General features: G+C 42.0%; 1 protein-coding gene across 3 annotated transcripts in view; it reads left to right on the top strand.

Annotated features, from left to right (window-relative positions):
* Nucleotides 1-22,063, top strand: part of B3GNTL1 (UDP-GlcNAc:betaGal beta-1,3-N-acetylglucosaminyltransferase like 1) — a 207,561-nt gene that overhangs the window by 41,025 nt on the left and 144,473 nt on the right. For all 3 annotated transcript variants that reach the window (XM_070739756.1, XM_070739757.1, XM_070739758.1), the window contains exon 6: nt 15,387-15,482. In XM_070739756.1, the coding sequence (XP_070595857.1) occupies nt 15,387-15,482 (96 nt within the window). The remainder of the gene's footprint in view (nt 1-15,386; nt 15,483-22,063) is intronic.

Below are 22,063 nucleotides of genomic sequence, written 5' to 3' on the forward strand. Positions count from 1 at the left end.
TTTGTATTGCGTATTTGCTTTGACTTGGTATTTCTGAAAGTCCTTCTTTGAGATCTTTTCCTAAATAGTGGTCTTTCAAATAAAGTCCCAAGATATTCTTAACACAAAATTCCTTATAAAATTGCAGCCTGATCTCCAGTGGATTTTGTTTGTTTGTTTGACTTCTATGCCTCCCAATCCCTTGGGACTCAAGGCGTATAGTCCCACCAGTTGTTGCTTGCAGCAAATGGCATTTCTTAACAGATCTTTATTATTTTTATTGCTACTTTTTTATAGCGTTGCATATAGTTAGTCTGTATGATCCTCTTCCAGGAACTAACTACTCTAGATGGTCTACTGTTTCATCAGCTTTTTTTCAGAGGCATCTATTGCAGTCTGCTCAATTCTGATTCTGTATGCTTTTGTCTTTAATACTTGCTGTTTTGTGGCCAAAATTTGTCTCTCTGTCTCTCTCCAATTTTCCTGCTGTTAGCCATTGCCAGGTTTTATTGTTATCTGCTCTGCCTGCTTTTTTTTAAGTATACTGGCCATTTTAATATTTTGCTTTGCCATTTATTTTTTCTGTTCTTTATTTGGGTTTTCTTGTAGGCCAGTTTGGTTTATCCAATACTATGTAAGACTTCATGTTACATTAGTTTCAGTGCATCTTCATTGTTCATCAGATATTCTTTTAATGCTCTTCTTCTTCAACATTCTGGTGTACTTGCAACATCCACTCCCACCTGTTTTTTTGGATAAGTAGTATCAAAATCATTGTGTGGATGAAGAGTGTGATTCATTGTCATTTTTAAAAAGCTTTCTACAGAGAGCTTTTAGCTCTACTTAAGTCCAGTCCACTATTCCAGCTGTGTATTTAATGACTATAATTGCCCCGGTATTAATTGCCTTGATAGTGTTTAATCCATTGAGTTTGGAGTTTAAGATCTTCTTCACTCTTATAATATATTAGCTTCTAACCTTCTTCTTGACTTCAGTGTGTTCAATGTTGTCAACTTGAAGGATGTCCAGGTATTTGTACTGATGGTCTTCATCCATAATCTGGTGTTATTTCTTTAAGGGCATCTTGATTCCTTCAGTTTTCACTATTTTTCCTCTGTGGATGGTAAGGATGGCACATTTGTCCAGCCCGAACTCTATTGCAATATCTTGGCTATATATATGAACAGTGTTAAGCAGAGATTCTATTTCAATGGTCTTTTTCCATATAGTTTCATATCGTCCATGTATTAATTTCTGTAAATATTTAAATGCAACAGTTGCACTTCTTCTTCCATCTTTGGGCTTTTTGTATTTTCATTATTTAGGCAGCAAGGACTGATTTCAAAGGAGTTCAACACCCACAGTTTCAGGTCAGAATTTCAAAAGGTCTTGGATAGATCAAAGAGGATAGGCCATACTTCAAAGAAACTCAGTATTTATTTATGGGTCAGGAACATATCTAGTAATCTGCTCTTCATTTAGGGATTTAGTTTAGTGGTTCATTCTTGATAAAGTTCCATTTTACCTTTAGGAACTGATTTGAAAAAGAAAGAGAAATTTGGGGTTTGGACACAGGCACTTCATTAGTCTCATACTCTGTATGCTTAAGTGAATTTCCTGGCCACATGTGATTTGCATTGGGTATTTGCTTTCACTTGGTATTTTTGAAAGTCCTTTTTCCAAAACATATTTTGAGATCTTTTCTTAAATAGTGGGCTTTCAAATAAAGTCCCAAGATATTCTTAACACAAAATTCCTTATAAAATTGCAGCCTGATCTCCAGTGGATTTTACCGTGTTTCCCCGATAGTAAGCCAGTGTCTTACTATCTTTTTACCCGCAAAAGCCCCACTAGGTCTTACTTTCGGGGTATGTCTTACATACCCCCCCCCTGCCGTTTCCCGCCTCCACTAACCAAATTGACAGGGTGAAGTCGGGAAGACCCAGGGAGGCCGCCCAGCAGCTGATCTGCTCGGTTCTCTCCGCTTTGACGGCGCTGGTCCGCTCGCTCGTTCCCGCAACCGACCCGCTTCCCCGACACGCGTCTGGAGGGGAGGAGCCGCTCTGCGCAGTTGGGCAGCCCCACCTGCCTGCCGGAAAGGAGGCGGGCGAAGGAGGGCGCAGCTCCGGCCGCCCGCTCGGCTCGCTTCTACAACTTCGGACCAGCGCCGTCCTTCGCCTCGCATTTCCGGGTTGGCGAGCCTGGATTGTTTTTCCTGCGAGCGCTGGTCCCCGCTAAGCCTTCTGCGCCTGACTCTGCGAGGCGAGAGGGAAGAAGGAGAAGCGCTTCTCCTTCTTCCCTCTCGCCTCGCCGAGTGAGGCTTCGGACCAGCGCCGTCCTTCGCCTCGCATTTCCGGGTTGGCGAGCCTGGATTGTTTTTCCTGCGAGCGCTGGTCCCCGCTAAGCGAAGGCTTAGCGGGGACCAGCGCTCGCAGGAAAAACAATCCAGGCTCGCCAACCCGGAAATGCGAGGCGAAGGACGGCGCTGGTCCGAAGCCTCACTCAGCCTGGATTGTTTTTCCTGCGAGCGCTGGTCCCCGCTAAGCGAAGGCTTAGCGGGGACCAGCGCTCGCAGGAAAAACAATCCAGGCTCGCCAACCCGGAAATGCGAGGCGAAGGACGGCGCTGGTCCGAAGCCTCACTCAGCCTGGATTGTTTTTCCTGCGAGCGCTGGTCCCCGCTAAGCGAAGGCTTAGCGGGGACCAGCGCTCGCAGGAAAAACAATCCAGGCTCGCCAACCCGGAAATGCGAGGCGAAGGACGGCGCTGGTCCGAAGCCTCACTCAGCCTGGATTGTTTTTCCTGCGAGCGTTGGTCCCCGCTAAGCGAAGGCTTAGCGGGGACCAGCGCTCGCAGGAAAAACAATCCAGGCTCGCCAACCCGGAAATGCGAGGCGAAGGACGGCGCTGGTCCGAAGCCTCACTCAGCCTGGATTGTTTTTCCTGCGAGCGCTGGTCCCCGCTAAGTGAAGGCTTAGCGGGGACCAGCGCTCGCAGGAAAAACAATCCAGGCTCGCCAACCCGGAAATGCGAGGCGAAGGACGGCGCTGGTCCGAAGCCTCACTCGGCGAGGCGAGAGGGAAGAAGGAGAAGCGCTTCTCCTTCTTCCCTCTCGCCTCGCAGAGTCAGGCGCAGAAGGCTTAGCGGGGACCAGCGCTCGCAGGAAAAACAATCCAGGCTCGCCAACCCGGAAATGCGAGGCGAAGGACGGCGCTGGTCCGAAGTTGTAGAAGCGAGCCGAGCGGGCGGCCGGAGCTGCGCCCTCCTTCGCCCGCCTCCTTTCCGGCAGGCAGGTGGGGCTGCCCAACTGCGCAGAGCGGCTCCTCCCCTCCAGACGCGTGTCGGGGAAACGGGTCGGTTGCGGGGACGAGCGAGCGGACCAGCGCCGTCAAAGCGGAGGGAACCGCCGCCAGGGCGCTGCGAACTGCTCCCTCGCTTTTAGTACCCGTGTTTCCCCGAAAGTAAGACATATGTCTTACTTTCGGGGTATGGCTTATATAAGCCGACCCCCCTGAAACCCCCCATATGTCTTACAATCGGGGGGGTCTTACTATCGGGGAAACACGGTATAAGGCAAATTTACTAATTTACTATTGTTTGTAGTTGTTCCAAAATACCTTTTATTCATAATAAAATTATATGATTTAATAGATTGTAGTGAAACTATTAGCATTTTGTAGCATCTTCATTTTATTTTCATTTCATTTTTTCCTATTACAGGTTTTAATACAAAGAAATTGAGGCATAGATTATTAGGGTTTGCTTAGTGTTTCTTTAGTTTGATCTTAAAACACTTAAAACAGTTAAAATTCTGTAGTATTTTTCTTTTAAAACTGATACTTAGTGATGATCATTGCTTCTTTGCTTTCTTTCTATTCCATTACTGGTATATACAGAAAAGAAAATTTAAAAATACGAATAATAAAATCATGATCATGCAGAAAAAAGTAAATGAAATATTGCATGAGATTTTTCTAATTTAAATAATTGTTATATTGCTTAAAAATACCTCTTTGGTTGTTCTTAGAAAGGAGAAAAAATGTTGAAATTATGAATGAATAAGAATGTTCCAATAAGGAAATACACTATTGTTTCTTTCAAGGTTTATTACCTAAGAACAAGTCTTCTAAACTCCTCTGGAATTTTTATCATGATAATATAGGGAACAGGTGGGTGGGTATCGACTTTCATATGTGTTTTTTGTCATCCTATAAAATATTAATTATCTGCTTTATTTCGAGATCCTTCGTAATGGGATGCTTAAATAACGGGCTTTTATGCTGTGTGCCAAGTATTAGAATAATTCTCAATAATTTTGTATGTTTTAATTTAATATTTAAATGAACATTGAATATATAGCTAAGACCAGCAGATCAGCTTCCTTGAATAATTATCTTAAATTGTAGTATGTTATTTTAAGAAGAGGGTTAGAATGTTTTAAATAAATAGAAGAGTTTTAAACTTGTTAGTCTGAACAACATAGAAACATAGAAACATAGAAGACTGACGGCAGAAAAAGACCTCATGGTCCATCTAGTCTGCCCTTATACTATTTCCTGTATTTTATCTTACAATGGATATATGTTTATCCCAGGCATGTTTAAATTCGGTTACTGTGGATTTACCAACCACGTCTGCTGGAAGTTTGTTCCAAGGATCTACTACTCTTTCAGTAAAATAATATTTTCTCATGTTGCCTTTGATCTTTCCCCCAACTAACTTCAGATTGTGTCCCCTTGTTCTTGTGTTCACTTTCCTATTAAAAACACTTCCCTCCTGAACCCTATTTAACCCTTTAACATATTTAAATGTTTCGATCATGTCCCCCCCTTTTCCTTCTGTCTTCCAGACTATACAGATTGAGTTCATTAAGTCTTTCCTGATACGTTTTATACTTAAGACCTTCCACCATTCTTGTAGCCCGTCTTTGGACCCGTTCAATTTTGTCAATATCTTTTTGTAGGTGAGGTCTCCAGAACTGAACACAGTACTCCAAATGTGGTCTCACCAGCGCTCTATATAAGGGGATCACAATCTCCCTCTTCCTGCTTGTTATACCTCTAGCTATGCAGCCAAGCATCCTACTTGCCTTTCCTACCGCCCGACCACACTGCTCACCCATTTTGAGACTGTCAGAAATCACTACCCCTAAATCCTTCTCTTCTGAAGTTTTTGCTAACACAGAACTGCCAATGCAATACTCAGATTGAGGATTCCTTTTCCCCAAGTGCATTATTTTACATTTGGAAACATTAAACTGCAGTTTCCATTGCTTTGACCATTTATCTAGTAACGCTAAATCATTTACCATATTACAGACCCCTCCAGGAATATCAACCCTATTGCACACTTTAGAGTCATCGGCAAATAGGCAAACCTTCCCTACCAAACCTTCCCCTATGTCACTCACAAACATATTAAAAAGAATAGGACCCAGAACAGACCCTTGTGGCACACCGCTTGTAACCTGTCTCTGCTCAGAATACTCGCCATTAACAATAACTCTCTGATGTCTATGCTTCAGCCAGCTTGAAATCCACTGAACTATCCAGGGATTAAGTCCAATCTTCACTAATTTATCTATCAGCTCTTTATGTGGAACCGTATCAAAGGCTTTGCTGAAGTCCAGATAGGCAATATCCACTGCACCACCTTGATCCAACACCTTTGTGACATAGTCAAAGAACTCAATGAGATTAGTCTGACACGATTTGCCTTCAGTAAAGCCATGCTGATTTGGGTCCAATAAGTTATTGTTTTTTAGATGCTGATTTATCCTCTTTTTAAGTAGAGTCTCCATCATTTTAACTACAACTGATGTCAAGCTAACTGGCCTGTAGTTACCAGCTTCTTCTCTACTGCCCTTCTTGTGGATAGGCACAACACTGGCCATTCTCCAATCCTCAGGGACATCTCCTGTTAACAGGGATTGGTTAAACAAATCAGTCAGGGGGGTAGCAATGACAGATCTGAGTTCTTTAAGAACTCTGGGGTGGATGCCATCTGGACCCATTGCCTTATTTATCTTTAATCTTTCAAGTTCTTCTAAGACATCGGCTTCTAAGATCACGAGCTGAATCCGTACAGCTGGAAGCAATGCTATATCCCTCTATAGTATTATTTTGTAAGGTGTCTTTTGAGAAAACTGAACAGAAGTAGCTATTGAAATGGTCAGCGATCTCCTTATTCCCATCAATGCATGTATTATTCCCGGTACTAAGCTTTGTGATGCTGCAGTTTTTCTTCTTCTTATCACTAATATATCTGAAGAAGGTTTTATCCCCCTTCTTTACAGATTTTGCTATTTCTTCCTCTTTTGAGGCTTTAGCAGCATATATTATCTGTTTCGCCTCCTTCTGTCTCATTTTATACACCTCTCTATCAGCTATACTTCCAGACTCTATACCTCCTATAGGCCAGGGATCGACAAACCCAGGCGCCTGGTCGCCAGTGGCGCCTAGAAAATGTTGTCTGGCGCCTAGAACAGCGTTTCCCAACCGCTGTGCCGCGGCACAGTAGTGTGCCGCGAGACAAGGTCAGGTGTGCCGCAAAGTTCCGCTTCCAAACCGGAAGTTGAGTGTCCCGGCTTGCTTCTTCACACCTTCATTTTCGCGCCTTTCTTCTTCGTGCCTTCCTTCTTTGCAGCAGGTGAGCTTGGGACTCGGCGGGATGGCAATAGTAGCGGCTGAGGCTTTCACTTGTGGCATCGGGAGTGCTAATGGCGGCGGCGGGAATAGCGGGGGGGGGGGCTCCTGCAAGTGGAAGCCTCAGCCCTGGAGCCCCCTCACCCGCGGGAGTGCTAATAGCGGCGGCGGCGGCGGGAATAGCGGGGGGGGGGGCTCCTGCAAGTGGAAGCCTCAGCCCTGGAGCCCCCCTTGCGCCCATGGCTTCTCGTCGATGTCTCTGCCTGCCCGATCCGGAGTGCTAATAGCGGCGGCGGGTGGCGGGAATAGCGGGGGGGGGGGCCCTCCCCGCCGCCGCTATTAGCACTCCGGATCGGGCAGGCAGAGACATCGACGAGAAGCCATGGGCGCAAGGGGGCTCCAGGGCTGAGGCTTCCACTTGCAGGAGCCCCCCCCCCGCCCGATCCTTCCTTCTCTCCGGATTTTTTGGGGTGCGGCTTCTTCCACAGCGGTGGCTGCAGCGGCGCTGGCGATCCGGCCGCTAGCCGCTCCAAGCGCTGTGGGAACGCCCACCCCTCTCACAGTGCCGTCCCGGGCTGTCAGTAAAGGGGCTGCTTGCTCGGAACATTCAAACTAAGGGAAACCTTCGCTGGCCTCCACAGAGAAGAAAGGAAGAGAGAGAAAGAGAGAGAGCAACAGAGAGAGAGAGAGTGAGAAAGAACAAGAGAGAGAAAGCATGAGAGCGAGAGAAAGAACAAGAGAGAGAAAGAAAATAAGAGAACAAGAGATAGAGAGACTAAGAGAGAGAAAGAAAAGAGAGAGAGAGAGAAAATAAGAGAATGAGAGAGAGCAACAGAGAGAGAGAAAGAAAAGAGAGAGAGAGAGAAAATAAGAGAATGAGAGAGAGCAACAGAGAGAGAGAAAGAACAAGAAAAAGCACGAGAGAAGAAAAGTAAGAGAGAAAAAGAGAGATAGCAAGAGATACTGAAAGAAAGCAAGAGAGAGAGAGAGAAAAAAAGAAAGCAAGAGAGACAGATAGGAAGAGGAAAGGAGAGAGAGAGAGAAATGGGAACAAAAAGGGGAGGAGAAATGAGAAAATGATTGAGGCAGAGAATGAGAGGAGAAACAAAAGAGAGAGAGAGGTGATTCTTGAAGCATATGGTAAAAAGCACCCAAATAGTAATAAGAAAAAACCCCCAGCCCTCACCTGTTTTTGAAAAGAATAAAAGAGAATAAAACCCCAGCCCTCACCTGGTTTTGGAAATGGTTTGAGTACACACAGACATATAAGGGGGGGGGGGGACAGAAATGAGACAGTAGTATAAATTTGAGGAGGGATGATTGATGATTGACTGTATTTATAAGGGGATGTTACATGGGATTGTATGTTCTATGTATAAATACATGTAGAAATACTGTAGATCTGAAGGTCAGCAGTTAAAATCTCATCCCCAGCTCCAGGTTGACTCAGCCTTCCATCCTTCCGAGGTGGGTAAATTGAGGACCCAGATTGTGGGGGCAATATGCTGGCTCTGTTAAAAAGTGCTATTTCTAACATGTTGTAAGCCGCCCTGAGTCTAAGGAGAAGGGGGCATAAAAATTGAATAAATAAATAAATAAATAAATAATATTTACTGTCTTTTTCTGTCATTTTGGTTGGTGGTGTGCCCCAGGATTTTGTAAATGTAAAAAGTGTGCCGCGGCTCAAAAAAGGTTGAAAATCACTGTGCTGGACCACCACTGAATGGAGTTTCCTACATTGCTAAATCTTTTTGTAAGTAGGGTATAGCAGTATATACACAGTATATGCTGTAATTATATGGTTACTATATGGCAGTGTATCCCATTACCAGTACTATATGGCGGACTGCGTAGTGCTGCTGGAAGAACAAAGTCGGGTGCCGCCAGGAGAACGAAGCCGGAGTACTGCCTCGTCCACTCGGACAAAGAAGGGTAAAGAGTTCATGTGTAAGTTATAATTGGCATAGCAGAGCAAAGTGCACATTTTTTTTTCTTTTCTGGGTTCAGGAAAAAAATGAAGCGCAGAGCAACAGAGAGAATACCAGAAAATGAAAAGCAACTGAAAATGACACAGTTCTTTACAAAGACCTCTCTTGAAAGCGCAGTGCAACAGGTAGAAAGTGCCGGGCAACAGGTAACTGAAGAAACAAGAGAAGACCCACCAGCAGAGGAGTCCCCATCAACAAGCCGTTGTCAAACTGCTGGACCCAGGAGATTTAGGCAAGAGTGGTGTAAAGAACTCGCATGGCTTAAATTTGACCATACAACTGGTATAGCTATATGCGAGATTTGTGCTTCCTTCCCTGGCATTGCTGACCAAGCATCTAGGATCGTAAAAGGATTTTCAGGACCCTTTAAACTTGAAACCTTCAAAAAGCACGCAAAGTCTCTCCAGCATCTAAATTGTGTGGAGGCTACACATGCAGCGTTGGCTCCAGAAGCTACTCCATTGGCTGCTTGTATAAGGAAAATGGATGAAGACATGTTTAAACATATGACCATTCTATTTAATGTGGCCTATTATATTGCCAAAAACAACAGACCTTTCACAGATTTTGAAGGGTTGCTAGAGTTGACGGAGAAATTAGGGAGTGCTGTGCGACAGGAATATGCAAACGATAAAAGATGCAAAGAATTAATTTCCCACATTGCAGAAATAATCAGGAAAAACCTAATCAGTGAGCTCAAAGAGGCAAAATATGTCAGCTTGATGCTAGATGGCTCATCTGACAAAGCAGGGGTTGAACAACTGATTCTGTATGTCAGGTACATCAAGGACAACAGGGTCAAAGAAGTATTTCTTTCTGTTTCTCCTCTTGAAATGGCTACTGCAGATAGATATTTAGAAGCGCTCACAGAAGAACTTAGAACACTTGGTCTTGTAGGCTGGCTTTCTTCAAGTCACTTGATTGCCATTGGTACAGATGGTGCTGCCAGCATGATTGGGACCGAAAATGGCTTGGTGCAGAAAATACGCCAAAACATCAGTCATTTAATTGGCATTCACTGTGTTGCACACCGATTGAACTTAAGTGTATTAAGTTCAGTAAAACAAGCTAAATTAATTGATGACCTTGACTCTATTTTAAAGAAACTCTACCAATTTTATCAATACTCACCTAAGAGAATGCGACAGCTGAAGCAAGTAGCAGAAAACCTGCACCTTACAATTCTGAAATTCCAATACTTGCATAATGTCAGATGGATAGCAAGCAAAGTCGGTGCTCTGTCTGCACTTGTCAAAGACTGGAAATGCGTGACAATCCACCTAGAAAGTGTGGCTGCGGAAAAAGACAGTGCCTCTGCAGCTGCCCATGGTTTACTGAGAAAGCTCACAGATTTTAAATTTGTTCACATGCTCCATTTTCTACTGGACTATCTGGAAATTCTTAAAAACTTGTCACTTATATTTCAAAGGGAAGAGCTTTTTTTAAGCACAATTGAGTTGCATGTGAAAAGCACAATTTCAACAATCAATTCACTTAGAGATGCACCAAAACAACATGAGGCCAGATTTGTCTCAGGAACATCTCTTCAAGGACTGTTTCAAAATGTACAGCTACATGGACTGAGCAACACTGTAGCTGCATCAATTCAGCAGGAAAAAGCTAATTTAATTAATCATGCAGTTAAATACTTGACAGTGCGATTTCTAAGTGATATAAATATTGAAAGATCCACCGCAGTGTTTGACACCTTTGCCTGGCCAGCAGGAACAACATTGCAAGACTACGGTGTGGTTGAGATTACTGCATTGGCTCATCATTTTCGTAAACAGCTATCTCCACCTGAAAGTGATGACCAATGCATTCACTCACTCCTCAATGAGTGGTATGAGTTTAAGGTCCTTGGAAAAGGAAAGAAACTGTGTGAGCTTCTGGATTTGGCACTCTCCAACACCGAGAGATTTCCAGTTCTGGGAAACCTGTTGTCGATTGTAGCGGTGCTCCCTGTCTCAACCTCATGTTGTGAAAGAGGATTTAGTTTGATGAACATGGTCAAAAATAAATTCAGATCAAGGATGCAAGAAGAAAGTTTAAGTGACTTGTTTATGATCACCATGAATGGGCCATCTGTGAAGGCGTTTGATCCTGCCAAGGCTGTGGACCACTGGTACTTCAGCTCTAAAATCACAAGGCATGTTCATGGCCACAAAACGCAAAGTGAAAAACACTAGAATGTTGCCTAAAATCTAAAATATCAAAATATAATATTTATTATCTTTAAAAGTAAAATGTTGTTTATAACGTTTGTAATGTTTTTTTTGTTAAATTAAAAACCAAGTTTGCTTAAAAAAAATTCTGGCTCCTAAATTTTTTGGCTGGCTCCTAGATTCTGAACAACTTTGTCGACCCCTGCTATAGGCAGCCTTTTTTTCATTGACTATAGCCCTTACATCATTGCTAAACCATAGCGGTTTCTTCTTCCTTTTACCTTTAGTTACTTGCTTTACATAAAGTCTTGTGGCTTTTAAGATGGCCTTTTTTAATACAGTCCACTGGGTGCTCGCTCCTGCCAATTTATTCCTCCCCTTTAATTCATTATTTAAATATTCCCCCATTGCATTAAAATTTGTTTTTCTGAAATCCAATACTTTGGTTGCAGTATAGGCTTGCTCACAATCAGTTTTTACATCAAACCACAAACATAGATGGTCACTGCAACCTAAATTTTCTCCCACCTTGACCTCTGAAACCCAATTCCCATTTGTAAAAACTAAATCTAGAATATTCTCCCCTCTAGTTGGTGTCTTAACTAGCTGTGCCAGAGCTGCTCCTGTAAAGGCCTCTACTATATTCTTACTTTTGCATGTAAGGGCACTGGGGATATTCCAGTCAACATCAGGCATGTTGAAATCACCCATAACCACAATATCTCCCTTTACTGCCATTAGGGTAATCTCATCCACCATCTTGTTGTCATGTTCCTCAGATTGCCCTGGAGGCCTATAGATCACCCCAATTCTAATGACAGAACCGTCTTTATTTTGTATGCAAATCCAGAGGGTCTCCAGATCTTTACATGTATTTTGAATTAGTATTGTTTTTAGACTTTCTTTAACATAAATGGCTACTCCACCTCCCCTTCTCTCTATTCTATCCTTCCTATACAATGTATATCCTGGTATGGATATTTCCCATTCATTAGAATCCTTAAACCATGTCTCAGTTATGCCAACCAGATCCAAATTATCTCTAGATATTATGGCCATTAACTCACAGAGCTTGTTGCTCAAGCTTCGAGCATTCGTGTACATTACCCGAAGAACATTATTTTCATTATTGGTTTGCCCCTTATCATCAACAACTACATCTATTTTATTTACAGCTCCCTTTTCATAAGCTTCCAGAAACTGATTTATCCTCATTGGTCGGGGACAGAAATCCTCCACATCTGGTACATCTCTGTCCCCTTTACCTAGTTTAAATGCCTGTCCAAAAAAGTTCTGAATTCCTCACCGAGCACCTGGGTACCTCTGTATGATGGATGCAAACCATCCCTCTTAAACAACTCCCTATTAGACCACCTACTGACATCATGACTTACATAACCAAAACCTTCAGCTTTACACCACTGCCTTAACCACACATTAAACTCTCTGATACAACTTGTTTTACCCTCCTGGCCACAAACCGGTAACACCTCTGAGAAAGTCACTGAATCAACTGAACAATAATAAATTCAATCTGTATATCAATCTGAGTCAGTTGAGAAGGGTGGCATAGAAGTCCAATAAGTAAGTAAGTAAGTAAGTAAGTAAGTAAGTAAGTAAGTAAGTAAGTAAGTAAGTAAGTAAGTAAGTACGCACGCACGCACGCACGCACGCACGCACGCAAGCAAGCAAGCAAGCAAGCAAGCAAATAAATAAATAAATAAATAAATATCTTCTGAGTTATAAATCTTTGGATATTAAGCTGAAAACATTATTTTTATTTTATTTATTTATTTATTTATTTTATTATTTAGATTTGTATGCCGCCCCTCTCCGCGGACTCGGGGCGGCTCACAACAAGATGTATTTGGACAATCTGTAATAATATTTGGATTATGTGAATATCATATCATATGAATTGGTTGCCATGCTAAAAATGGACATAACTAGATGAGAGGAAAAAATGGAACATATTTACAGATCTTCTCATTAGAAGAGGATGGAAATTAGTATTCATTGTGATGCTATTCAGATATGTGCCTGTGTATGCACACACACAAACACCACATAGATTTATTTTGGGAAAACTAAGGAGCTTAAATAATATTTCTGCGTTGTGTTCCTTGCCCACTACTTCATGCTTAGTAAATCTTGTTATTGAAAATTCAGCAACTTTTTATGATAAGTTCTGAAACAGCAAGGTTTAAAATGTGTTTTCTTCTAAATATGCTGTAGTTTAGAAATTTATGAACAAGAATACTTGATGGAAATCACTGATATTAACTTTTCTTAAAACACAGCTACTTTTACTTCATTTGACTCACAAACAGCTAGCGGATGACAATGGTTTGTACTTTCTAGAAGCCTTAATATGGTTTCTTGATATTTCAAAGATACGAACATGGCTACAACCTGGGCTACTTTTTCATTAATAAATGGATTAGCTTAAACATTGTGCTGTACTTTAATTGGAAATGTGGCTTTAAAAAAAAGCAGAACTCAGACTAATCTGTCACCTCCTGGCAGATGTTCATTAATTTGTATTTGTGTAGCTTTGGCCTGGTCAGTCTGCTTTGTGTACAAAAGCTTAGCTTTCTTATCTTTTTCTAAAGAAATGCCTTTCAGATCAGCAGAATTGTGTTTGCCCAGCACTTCGTATTTGTTTTCATCTATTCCTTTGAATTACCCCATGTATAATTCCCATGTTCATCAGATTTATTTTGTAAAACTCGTGAAATAAAAATGAAGGTAAAAGAAAAACCTTTAGATATAAGCAATATATCATTTAAAAATGAAAACAAGTTATCTGTCCTTAGTTTAGAAAGGCCTGTTCTTTAAAACAATGCTCCCTTAAATGGATAAGATACCACGGAAGCCTTATTCTAATGGAATATGAGAATATTTTCTTATTATAAATATTTAGTATAATTCTTATTCAGTGACTCTTTCCACCTTCCTTTCTTCACTGGCCCAGTATTTCTATTTAATAGCTGATTGCATTGATGGCAACTGATGTGCTCAAACCAGAGTATTTATATGACAAGTTTGTTACATTTGGTGGTTTGTAATTTGTAATCCGAATACTTACTGAGTATAAAAATTCTACAGGTAAATCTTTGACTTAATAACTGCATATTTAGTGACCATTCAAAATTACAGTGATTGAAAAATGTGATTTTCAACAGTTCCTCGCATTTATGATCATCACAGTATCCCATGAAAAGGTGGGCATTTGGCCACCAGCATGTATTCACAATAATTGCAGCATCTTGGAGTAATGTGATCTCCAGTTGCATCCTTTCCAGAAATCCCCCAATAAGCAAAGTTGGTGCTGAATGTAACACACTTTGATATCAGAAACATACCATGATGTCAAGGGTTTTATCAAACTTTGAAACAGAGAACAAGATTCCTGTAAAGTCCATTATAATTAGAAGATGGATTACTGTTCAGAAATCTCAGTAATTGAATACCGTACTTTTACTGTAGCACCCAATTTATTTTTAAGTTATTATGGTAGGGACTTCTTCATTCTCTTGGTAAAAACTGTTTGAAGATCAAGAGAATTGACTAATGGTTTTCCTAATACTGGAAGAATGTGCAGATGTTCTGAACTAGTATTGTTTTGCAAATGATTATTTAGTTTATCAGATTTTGAATAGTTTCTGATAGATACATTTGACAAAATATAATGTAGCATTTTAATAAGAAAACTAATTAATTAAACGCGAACTGGTAACAGGTTAGCTAGCTGACACAAGTGAAGTTTCAAGAATACCACAAGATTAAATCCTTATATCTGTTATTGGGATTATGAAGTGTAGTAAATGCTTATCAGATGTGCCACTAACATAACTTTGGGTGAGATAGTAATATTGTAGAATTAAAGTTAAATTAAAACTAATAGCATAAAGTAAAATATTGAAAAAAACAGTGAAAATTGACAGAAACATAATTTACTTAGAAAGCAAATCAAGTGCACAAAAATAGAAATAGTTTTTAATTTTGGAAAGAAAGGATTTTGTACAATTTGTTAATAATGTGCAATAACTTATAAATGATGGAAAACAATACAAAACACTAATTGTATATAGTATGCAGTATAATTATATTATTTTTATATTTATTTAATGAAATTTGTCATTTACCTTACCATGGGGCTACGGTAGGTGGCTTAAAATAATAAAAAGGAAGAAAAATGAAAAGCATGTAAACAGGACAGAATATTTAAAACATATCTTTCATTTTCTCTAAAATTGTAACTATTATATAAATAATTAGTATAGAGGATAGACTATTACCCCAGCAGTAGATCCCCCCTCTCCACGTCTCTGAAATCCAGAGGGGGAATCCATGGTCTTTTGTGACAGAAGGATGCCAATGCATATAAATAATGATGTTAACACTATACTGTGAAAGGTACGATAATACTGATTTGGACTCCATTAAAATAAAAACCAATTCTATGAATCTGATTTACCAGGTTTTTAATGCAATCTTCTGTAGTTCAGAGACAGATTTTTTTAAAATCTTCAGCGTATTTCCTAAATTCCTTCCCCATTTTTGGTTGTATTATTTGCATTGATCAAAATGTTTTTGTTTCTATTTTCAGATTATAGGTTGCCAAATTAAGAGAGTACCAGCCGAAGCTACTGGGCGGTATACTAGGTGGATCAATAATTTAACACATGATCAGCTTCTTACTCAGGTATTTGAGTATATTTGTACAATTGAAAATTAGAGTGTATTTTCCCATTTATATTGTACTTAATTTGCTTTGCTTTGTCTGCTTTAAACATGAAAGTAGGATATTTAAAACCATCTCAAAGTAAGACATAATCCCATTCTGCTCATAGTGTTTCTTTCTGTATATCCCTCTTCAAAACATGCACTGTACCTCTCCAGGATAGATTTGGATGAGTGGGGTGGGGAAAAAACAGAAATGAGATAATGATCAATCGATGGAATTCTGCCAGCAGAAAATCTGAGCTCAATTCTGCTTAGAATACAGTGATCCCCCGTTTATTGCGTCCCCAACCATTGCGAATAGGGTACTTCGCTATTTTTCAACCCGGAAGTCAAAAATACCATCTACGCATGCGTGCCGGGCACGCATGCGTAGATGGCAGCGGCTTCCCTGGGTCTTCCCCCTCTTGCTGGCGTCAGCGAGGAGTTTCCCCACCGCCCACGCAAACTCCTCGCTGCCGCCCGCCCTTCGCCCGCCCACGCCGTTCATTCTCGCCGCACGGGCCTGTCCACGCTGTCTCTCGGCGCTTTCCAGCTGAGTCCGGGAGCGAACTCGCTCCCCGACTCAGCTGGAAAGCGCCGAGAGACAGCGTGGACAGGCCCGTTCCTTGGCGCTGTCACTCGGGGCTTTCGTGCTGAGTCCGGGAGCGAACTCGCTCCCCGACTCAGCTGGGTGGTAGGAAGCTCCCATTGTTGGCGGAGACCTTTTAAAACACTCGCGCGGCTTCCAGGACTCGGTTTGGAAGCCGCGCGAGTGTTTTAAAAGGTCTCCGCCAACAATGGGAGCTTCGTAGCACCCCCCCCGAGCCCCCAACCCGGGTTTGGGGGGTGGTAGGAAGCTCCCATTGTTGGCGGAGACCTTTTAAAACACTCGCGCGGCTTCCAGGACTCGGTTTGGAAGCCGCGCGAGTGTTTTAAAAGGTCTCCGCCAACAATGGGAGCTTCGTAGCACCCCCCCCGAGCCCCCAACCCGGGTTTGGGGGGTGGTAGGAAGCTCCCATTGTTGGCGGAGACCTTTTAAAACACTCGCGCGGCTTCCAGGACTCGGTTTGGAAGCCGCGCGAGTGTTTTAAAAGGTCTCCGCCAACAATGGGAGCTTCGTAGCACCCCCCCCGAGCCCCCAACCCGGGTTTGGGGGGTGGTAGGAAGCTCCCATTGTTGGCGGAGACCTTTTAAAACACTCGCGCGGCTTCCAGGACTCGGTTTGGAAGCCGCGCGAGTGTTTTAAAAGGTCTCCGCCAACAATGGGAGCTTCCTACCACCCCCCAAACCCGGGTTGGGGGCTCGGGGGTGTGCTAGCGAGCCTCCCATGTCGGCGGGGATGTTTTAAAACACCCGCGCGACTTTCCAATGAGTCCCGAAGACAACGCGTTTGTCTTCGGGACTCATTGGAAAGTCGCGCGGGTGTTTTAAAACATCCCCGCCGACATGGGAGGCTCGCTAGCACACCCCCGAACCCCCAACCCGGGTTTGGGGGTGTGCTAGCGAGCCCCTCATGTCGGCGGGGATGTTTTAAAACACCCGCGCGACTTTCCAATGAGTCCCGAAGACAACGCGTTTGTCTTCGGGACTCATTGGAAAGTCGCGCGGGTGTTTTAAAACATCCCCGCCGACATGGGAGGCTCGCTAGCACACCCCCGAACCCCCAACCCGGGTTTGGGGGTGTGCTAGCGAGCCCCTCATGTCGGCGGGGATGTTTTAAAACACCCGCGCGACTTTCCAATGAGTCCCGAAGACAACGCGTTTGTCTTCGGGACTCATTGGAAAGTCGCGCGGGTGTTTTAAAACATCCCCGCCGACATGGGAGGCTCGCTAGCACACCCCCGAACCCCCAACCCGGGTTTGGGGGTGTGCTAGCGAGCCCCTCATGTCGGCGGGGATGTTTTAAAACACCCGCGCGACTTTCCAATGAGTCCCGAAGACAACGCGTTTGTCTTCGGGACTCATTGGAAAGTCGCGCGGGTGTTTTAAAACATCCCCGCCGACATGGGAGGCTCGCTAGCACACCCCCGAACCCCCAACCCGGGTTTGGGGGTGTGCTAGCGAGCCCCTCATGTCGGCGGGGATGTTTTAAAACACCCGCGCGACTTTCCAATGAGTCCCGAAGACAACGCGTTTGTCTTCGGGACTCATTGGAAAGTCGCGCGGGTGTTTTAAAACATCCCCGCCGACATGGGAGGCTCGCTAGCACACCCCCGAACCCCCAACCCGGGTTTGGGGGTGTGCTAGCGAGCCCCTCATGTCGGCGGGGATGTTTTAAAACACCCGCGCGACTTTCCAATGAGTCCCGAAGACAACGCGTTTGTCTTCGGGACTCATTGGAAAGTCGCGCGGGTGTTTTAAAACATCCCCGCCGACATGGGAGGCTCGCTAGCACACCCCCGAACCCCCAACCCGGGTTTGGGGGTGTGCTAGCGAGCCCCTCATGTCGGCGGGGATGTTTTAAAACACCCGCGCCGCCCCCAATCTTAGGCTCCTCGCTAGCGCTGCGGAAGTAAAAACACCCTCTGCACATGCGCAGAGGGTGTTTTTACTTCCGCAGCGCTACTTCGCGAAAACCCGCTCTTTGCGGGGGGTCCTGGAACGGAACCCTCGCAAAGAGCGGGGGATCACTGTAATACAATATACTGTATATCTAAGTGCATATATATATCTACGGTAAGTGGATTAAAGCAGCATTTCAGGAAGTGAGGAATAGCCAAATATGAATTAAAATTTCAATAAAAACTATTCATGCTAAACAATTTGTTAATTATCTTCTTAGCTGCATTTAAAATCATAATTAAAATCCTAATATAATTAAAATTGCATAACTTTCTTAGATTTTCTTAGATCTTGTGGGGAAGCTAATTTGTAGTAAAAAAAGAGTTGGTTTAAGGAAACAAAGTTATGTCTGTATGAAACCACAATGTTTGTTTGTGATTCTGCACCAGTTATTTTTCTGTGACTTTGGAATCATTTTTGGAATTTTGTAGCTCATGCTAAGGATAGATGCTGGATGCATAACACATTGTTTGCTATTTTTAATTTGTAAGAATGCAGAATACAATTGTGGTTGATAAATTCAAAGAGAGCAAGAGCAAGAAACAAGGAGGGGGAAAGACCCTTTTTCTGATTCTTTTTTAGGATGCTTCCAATGACTAGATAGAAGAAATGTTTTGTTTATCTCAGTGTTACCTTACTGTCAACTCTTTGTCACAAAAGGCAAACAAAAATCTTACTACAAAAATACAGAAAACATCATTTACAAATCTAAGGATATCTAAATTCAAGTTTATTTAGATATTTATTATTTAGAAGTGTGGAATAATTTGTAAAATAATCTCTCTAGGCTTTATACAAATGAAATAACACAAAATAACAAAATCCCAGAATGCCACAAAAAATAGCAGATTTTCAAATAAACAATTGTATGGAAAAATAAGTGATGTTACTAACAGCAGCATCTACTCTTTTTACTAGTTGTTTGACCTATTAAAATGATAAGTGCTTTGTGCCATTACCCTTTAATATTTATTTAGAAAATTTATATGGCTACCAACTAACAGTGATGCCATGTGGTTTACGGAAATAAAACCCCAATATGAAACTCCACCACCTGTCCCCAGCCTCCAGCCTCCTGTCGCCAACTTGATGTCTCTCTTGTCACATATTTTAGTTGTATAATATTCTGGAAACTTCTGTAGCTTCACTGAAAGATGTTTCATCTAGTAAATGTAATCTATCAAATATCCTAGTTCCTCCATGGTGTTTATTTTGATCTTAGTCTCCCCCACTCCTTCTCTACCTCCCTTTCTTTGTCCCCAAAAGAAGTCTTTGTTGTAACCTAAATTTCTTTTATTACTTATCTCTATCTCATTTTCTTCCTTAAGGCCTATGGCCCTAAGCATATTATTTTCAAAATGTTCTGATAGTGAGAACAGGCAGGCAGTCAAAACTATTTGTTCAACTGTAAGTACCAGTCCTCTCACCTCTCTACATCCCTTAGGGGCAATAAGAGCAGCTAACATAACCTTCACTTTCAAGTGTAATAGAACTCCTTTGGACTATATGCCATTGTTATCCAGGAAGTATAAGATGTTGAAGCACTGAAAGCCTAATTTGATCCTTTCTCCTTAGGGTAACAGTTGTTCCCTATCTTGATTGCAGTTTCCTCTTTTTTAAGCGCTCCCAAGTACTGACCACACCAAGTCAATTATTCTCATCATAGCCTTGAATATTAATAAACTATAGATTAAATGCCAAGAAGACAATTAAGGAGACTAGATTGATTGCCATGTAGAATTCTTGTTGCTTAAAGATGTAAATCATTTGGGAGTTGGGGATTCAGTATGGGATTGCTACTGTTGAGAAGCTTTTATAAAACAATCTCTGGGTAAAGTTTTTTGGGTGTGGGTATGGGTAATGGCCTTATTCGATATCAGGAAAGAGTTAATTATCTCAAACAGTATAATAACCACTTACCTGAACGGATATCCAAGTAATTCAGTCTGAGAATTGAAGAAGCTTCTTGGATGAGAGCGAAACATTTTTAAAAAAGCACCTTTAAGACTTTGATTGATATCATTCTTGAGGTGAAGAATTCAATCTAATTCTGATACTCATATAGCAATTTCTAATCCACTTGCTTGTGATATATATTTTCTTTGTAATATTAAAAATAAGATTTGTCCCTCAAGGGACAACTATAATATTTTTATTTATCTATTTATTAGATTTATTTGCCATCCTTCTTCCCTCAAGGTGACTCATAGAATGCTTAAGATGCTGTTTAGAAGTTTTAAAATTATTAAGCAGTTGCTGGTTCATAGGAAATTTTTCTTAGTTTCGGAATTTACACCAAAGCACAGAACTATGTATGTATGATACTGTGGTTTTAAAATATTTGGAGCCAACTAACTTCTGTGGCAGATAATATGTTTACAATCTGCTTTTTTTGCTTATTAATCAGTTATTATTCTAAAAGTACAGTTTATTCAGATACCTCACAGTTTGAGAAATAGTGTAATCACAAAGGAGGGGAGAAAGGGCATACATGACTTCTGTGGTGAGGCAAAATGTTAGCCATGCCCTAGCCCCAAAGGAAATGTGAATGGTTATAAGGCATCCGGAATATGAAGAAGGAGGAAGTGGTCTGCTTCAGGCCACTGTAGAGCTGTTGGGTATTGCCCTGTGGATGAACTGACTTCTCTGATGTGGGCAAGTGTGATGTGATCTTGCAGAAAAACAAGCTGCTGTGCACATTTCAAAATCTATTGTTATCTGTACATGGCTAGCAAACAGAGCAAACTACATGCCATGTAGGAGTTGCTGCTGTCTTAAAAGAGCTTATTGAAACAGAAACTGTGTGAAATGGTTAGGTTTTGTTATTAGTGTGGAATTTTCTTCAATTTTTCATGCTAGCCCACATTTAAATTACTTCACACTTATAACCAGCACCTGTTATCAGAAGGAATTCATGCATATACAGAACTTTTGAGATCTATAAGATTCTCAGCTTCAAAGTGGTATTTCTGCCGATAGTAGATGAAAGTTTATTTTATTTTAGGAGATAATATTTTAGTGGCTACTCTGAAGGAGTGAGTAAATGATCCTGTAATGGAATTTAAAAAAAACCACCATCCAACCCTAACCACCAACCAGCCAACCAAGGTGAAAGTATCCTCTTTTTTGTTTGCTACTTGATTTGCTGTTAAATATTTGTATACAGTATGTCACAGACGTGAGTATACCCGTCAAGTTGTCCCTCATGGTGGATATAGCAGCCATGCATGGGTTAATCGTGTCTGCTCGATGATTGGACTGAGCTTTGCTAAAATTTCTGGTGATGTTGTTGCTTCCCCCTTCTCCAGTTCCTTTATTCAGTCACTCAGCTTGGATTGTTGCGCTGTAGCTCTTCCTATCTGAGAGATTTCTTTTTTTTCTAGTGGTACCTCTTAAGAACACCTCTACTTAAGAACTTTTCTAGATAAGAACCGGGTGTTCAAGATTTTTTTGGCCTCTACTCTTCTTTCCTAATGGGTTTGCACACATTATTTGCTTTTACATTGATTCCTATGGGAAAATTGCTTCTACTTACAAACTTTTCTACTTAAGAACCTGGTCACGGAACAAATTAAGGTCTTAAGTAGAGGTACCACTCTATAGTGAAAGGATATTGATTGTTTCTCTAATGTGAGTTTGTTCTAGCTTGACTAGTTGGGGAGGCATTCAAGGTGCAGGCAGCTGCTCGTGCGGTGCAAAGGGGGGGGGGATAGTCAGATTTCCTAGCACTCCTTCTAGCTGTCTGTATTGGTATCCGAGGGCTCTTGGGGGCTTTTCTTGAATAATAAGAACATCACCAGGCACTGGATAAAATCTGCAAAAAAGCAGCAGCCAAGCACAAGCACACAGCCTCCCCTACCTGATCTGAGGCCTCCAGTAGTGCTGGCCTAGGAACTATTGTTCCCAATTCTGATGTGCAGTTATGGGGCCCTGGTGCAGATTTTTTATCCTTAGCAGAAGAGACAGCCCCTAGGACAAAGAAGAAGAGGATGAGGAAGA

The sequence above is a fragment of the Erythrolamprus reginae genome, chromosome 2 (genome assembly GCF_031021105.1).
Source record: "Erythrolamprus reginae isolate rEryReg1 chromosome 2, rEryReg1.hap1, whole genome shotgun sequence".
NCBI classification, from domain to species: Eukaryota; Metazoa; Chordata; class Lepidosauria; order Squamata; family Dipsadidae; genus Erythrolamprus; species Erythrolamprus reginae.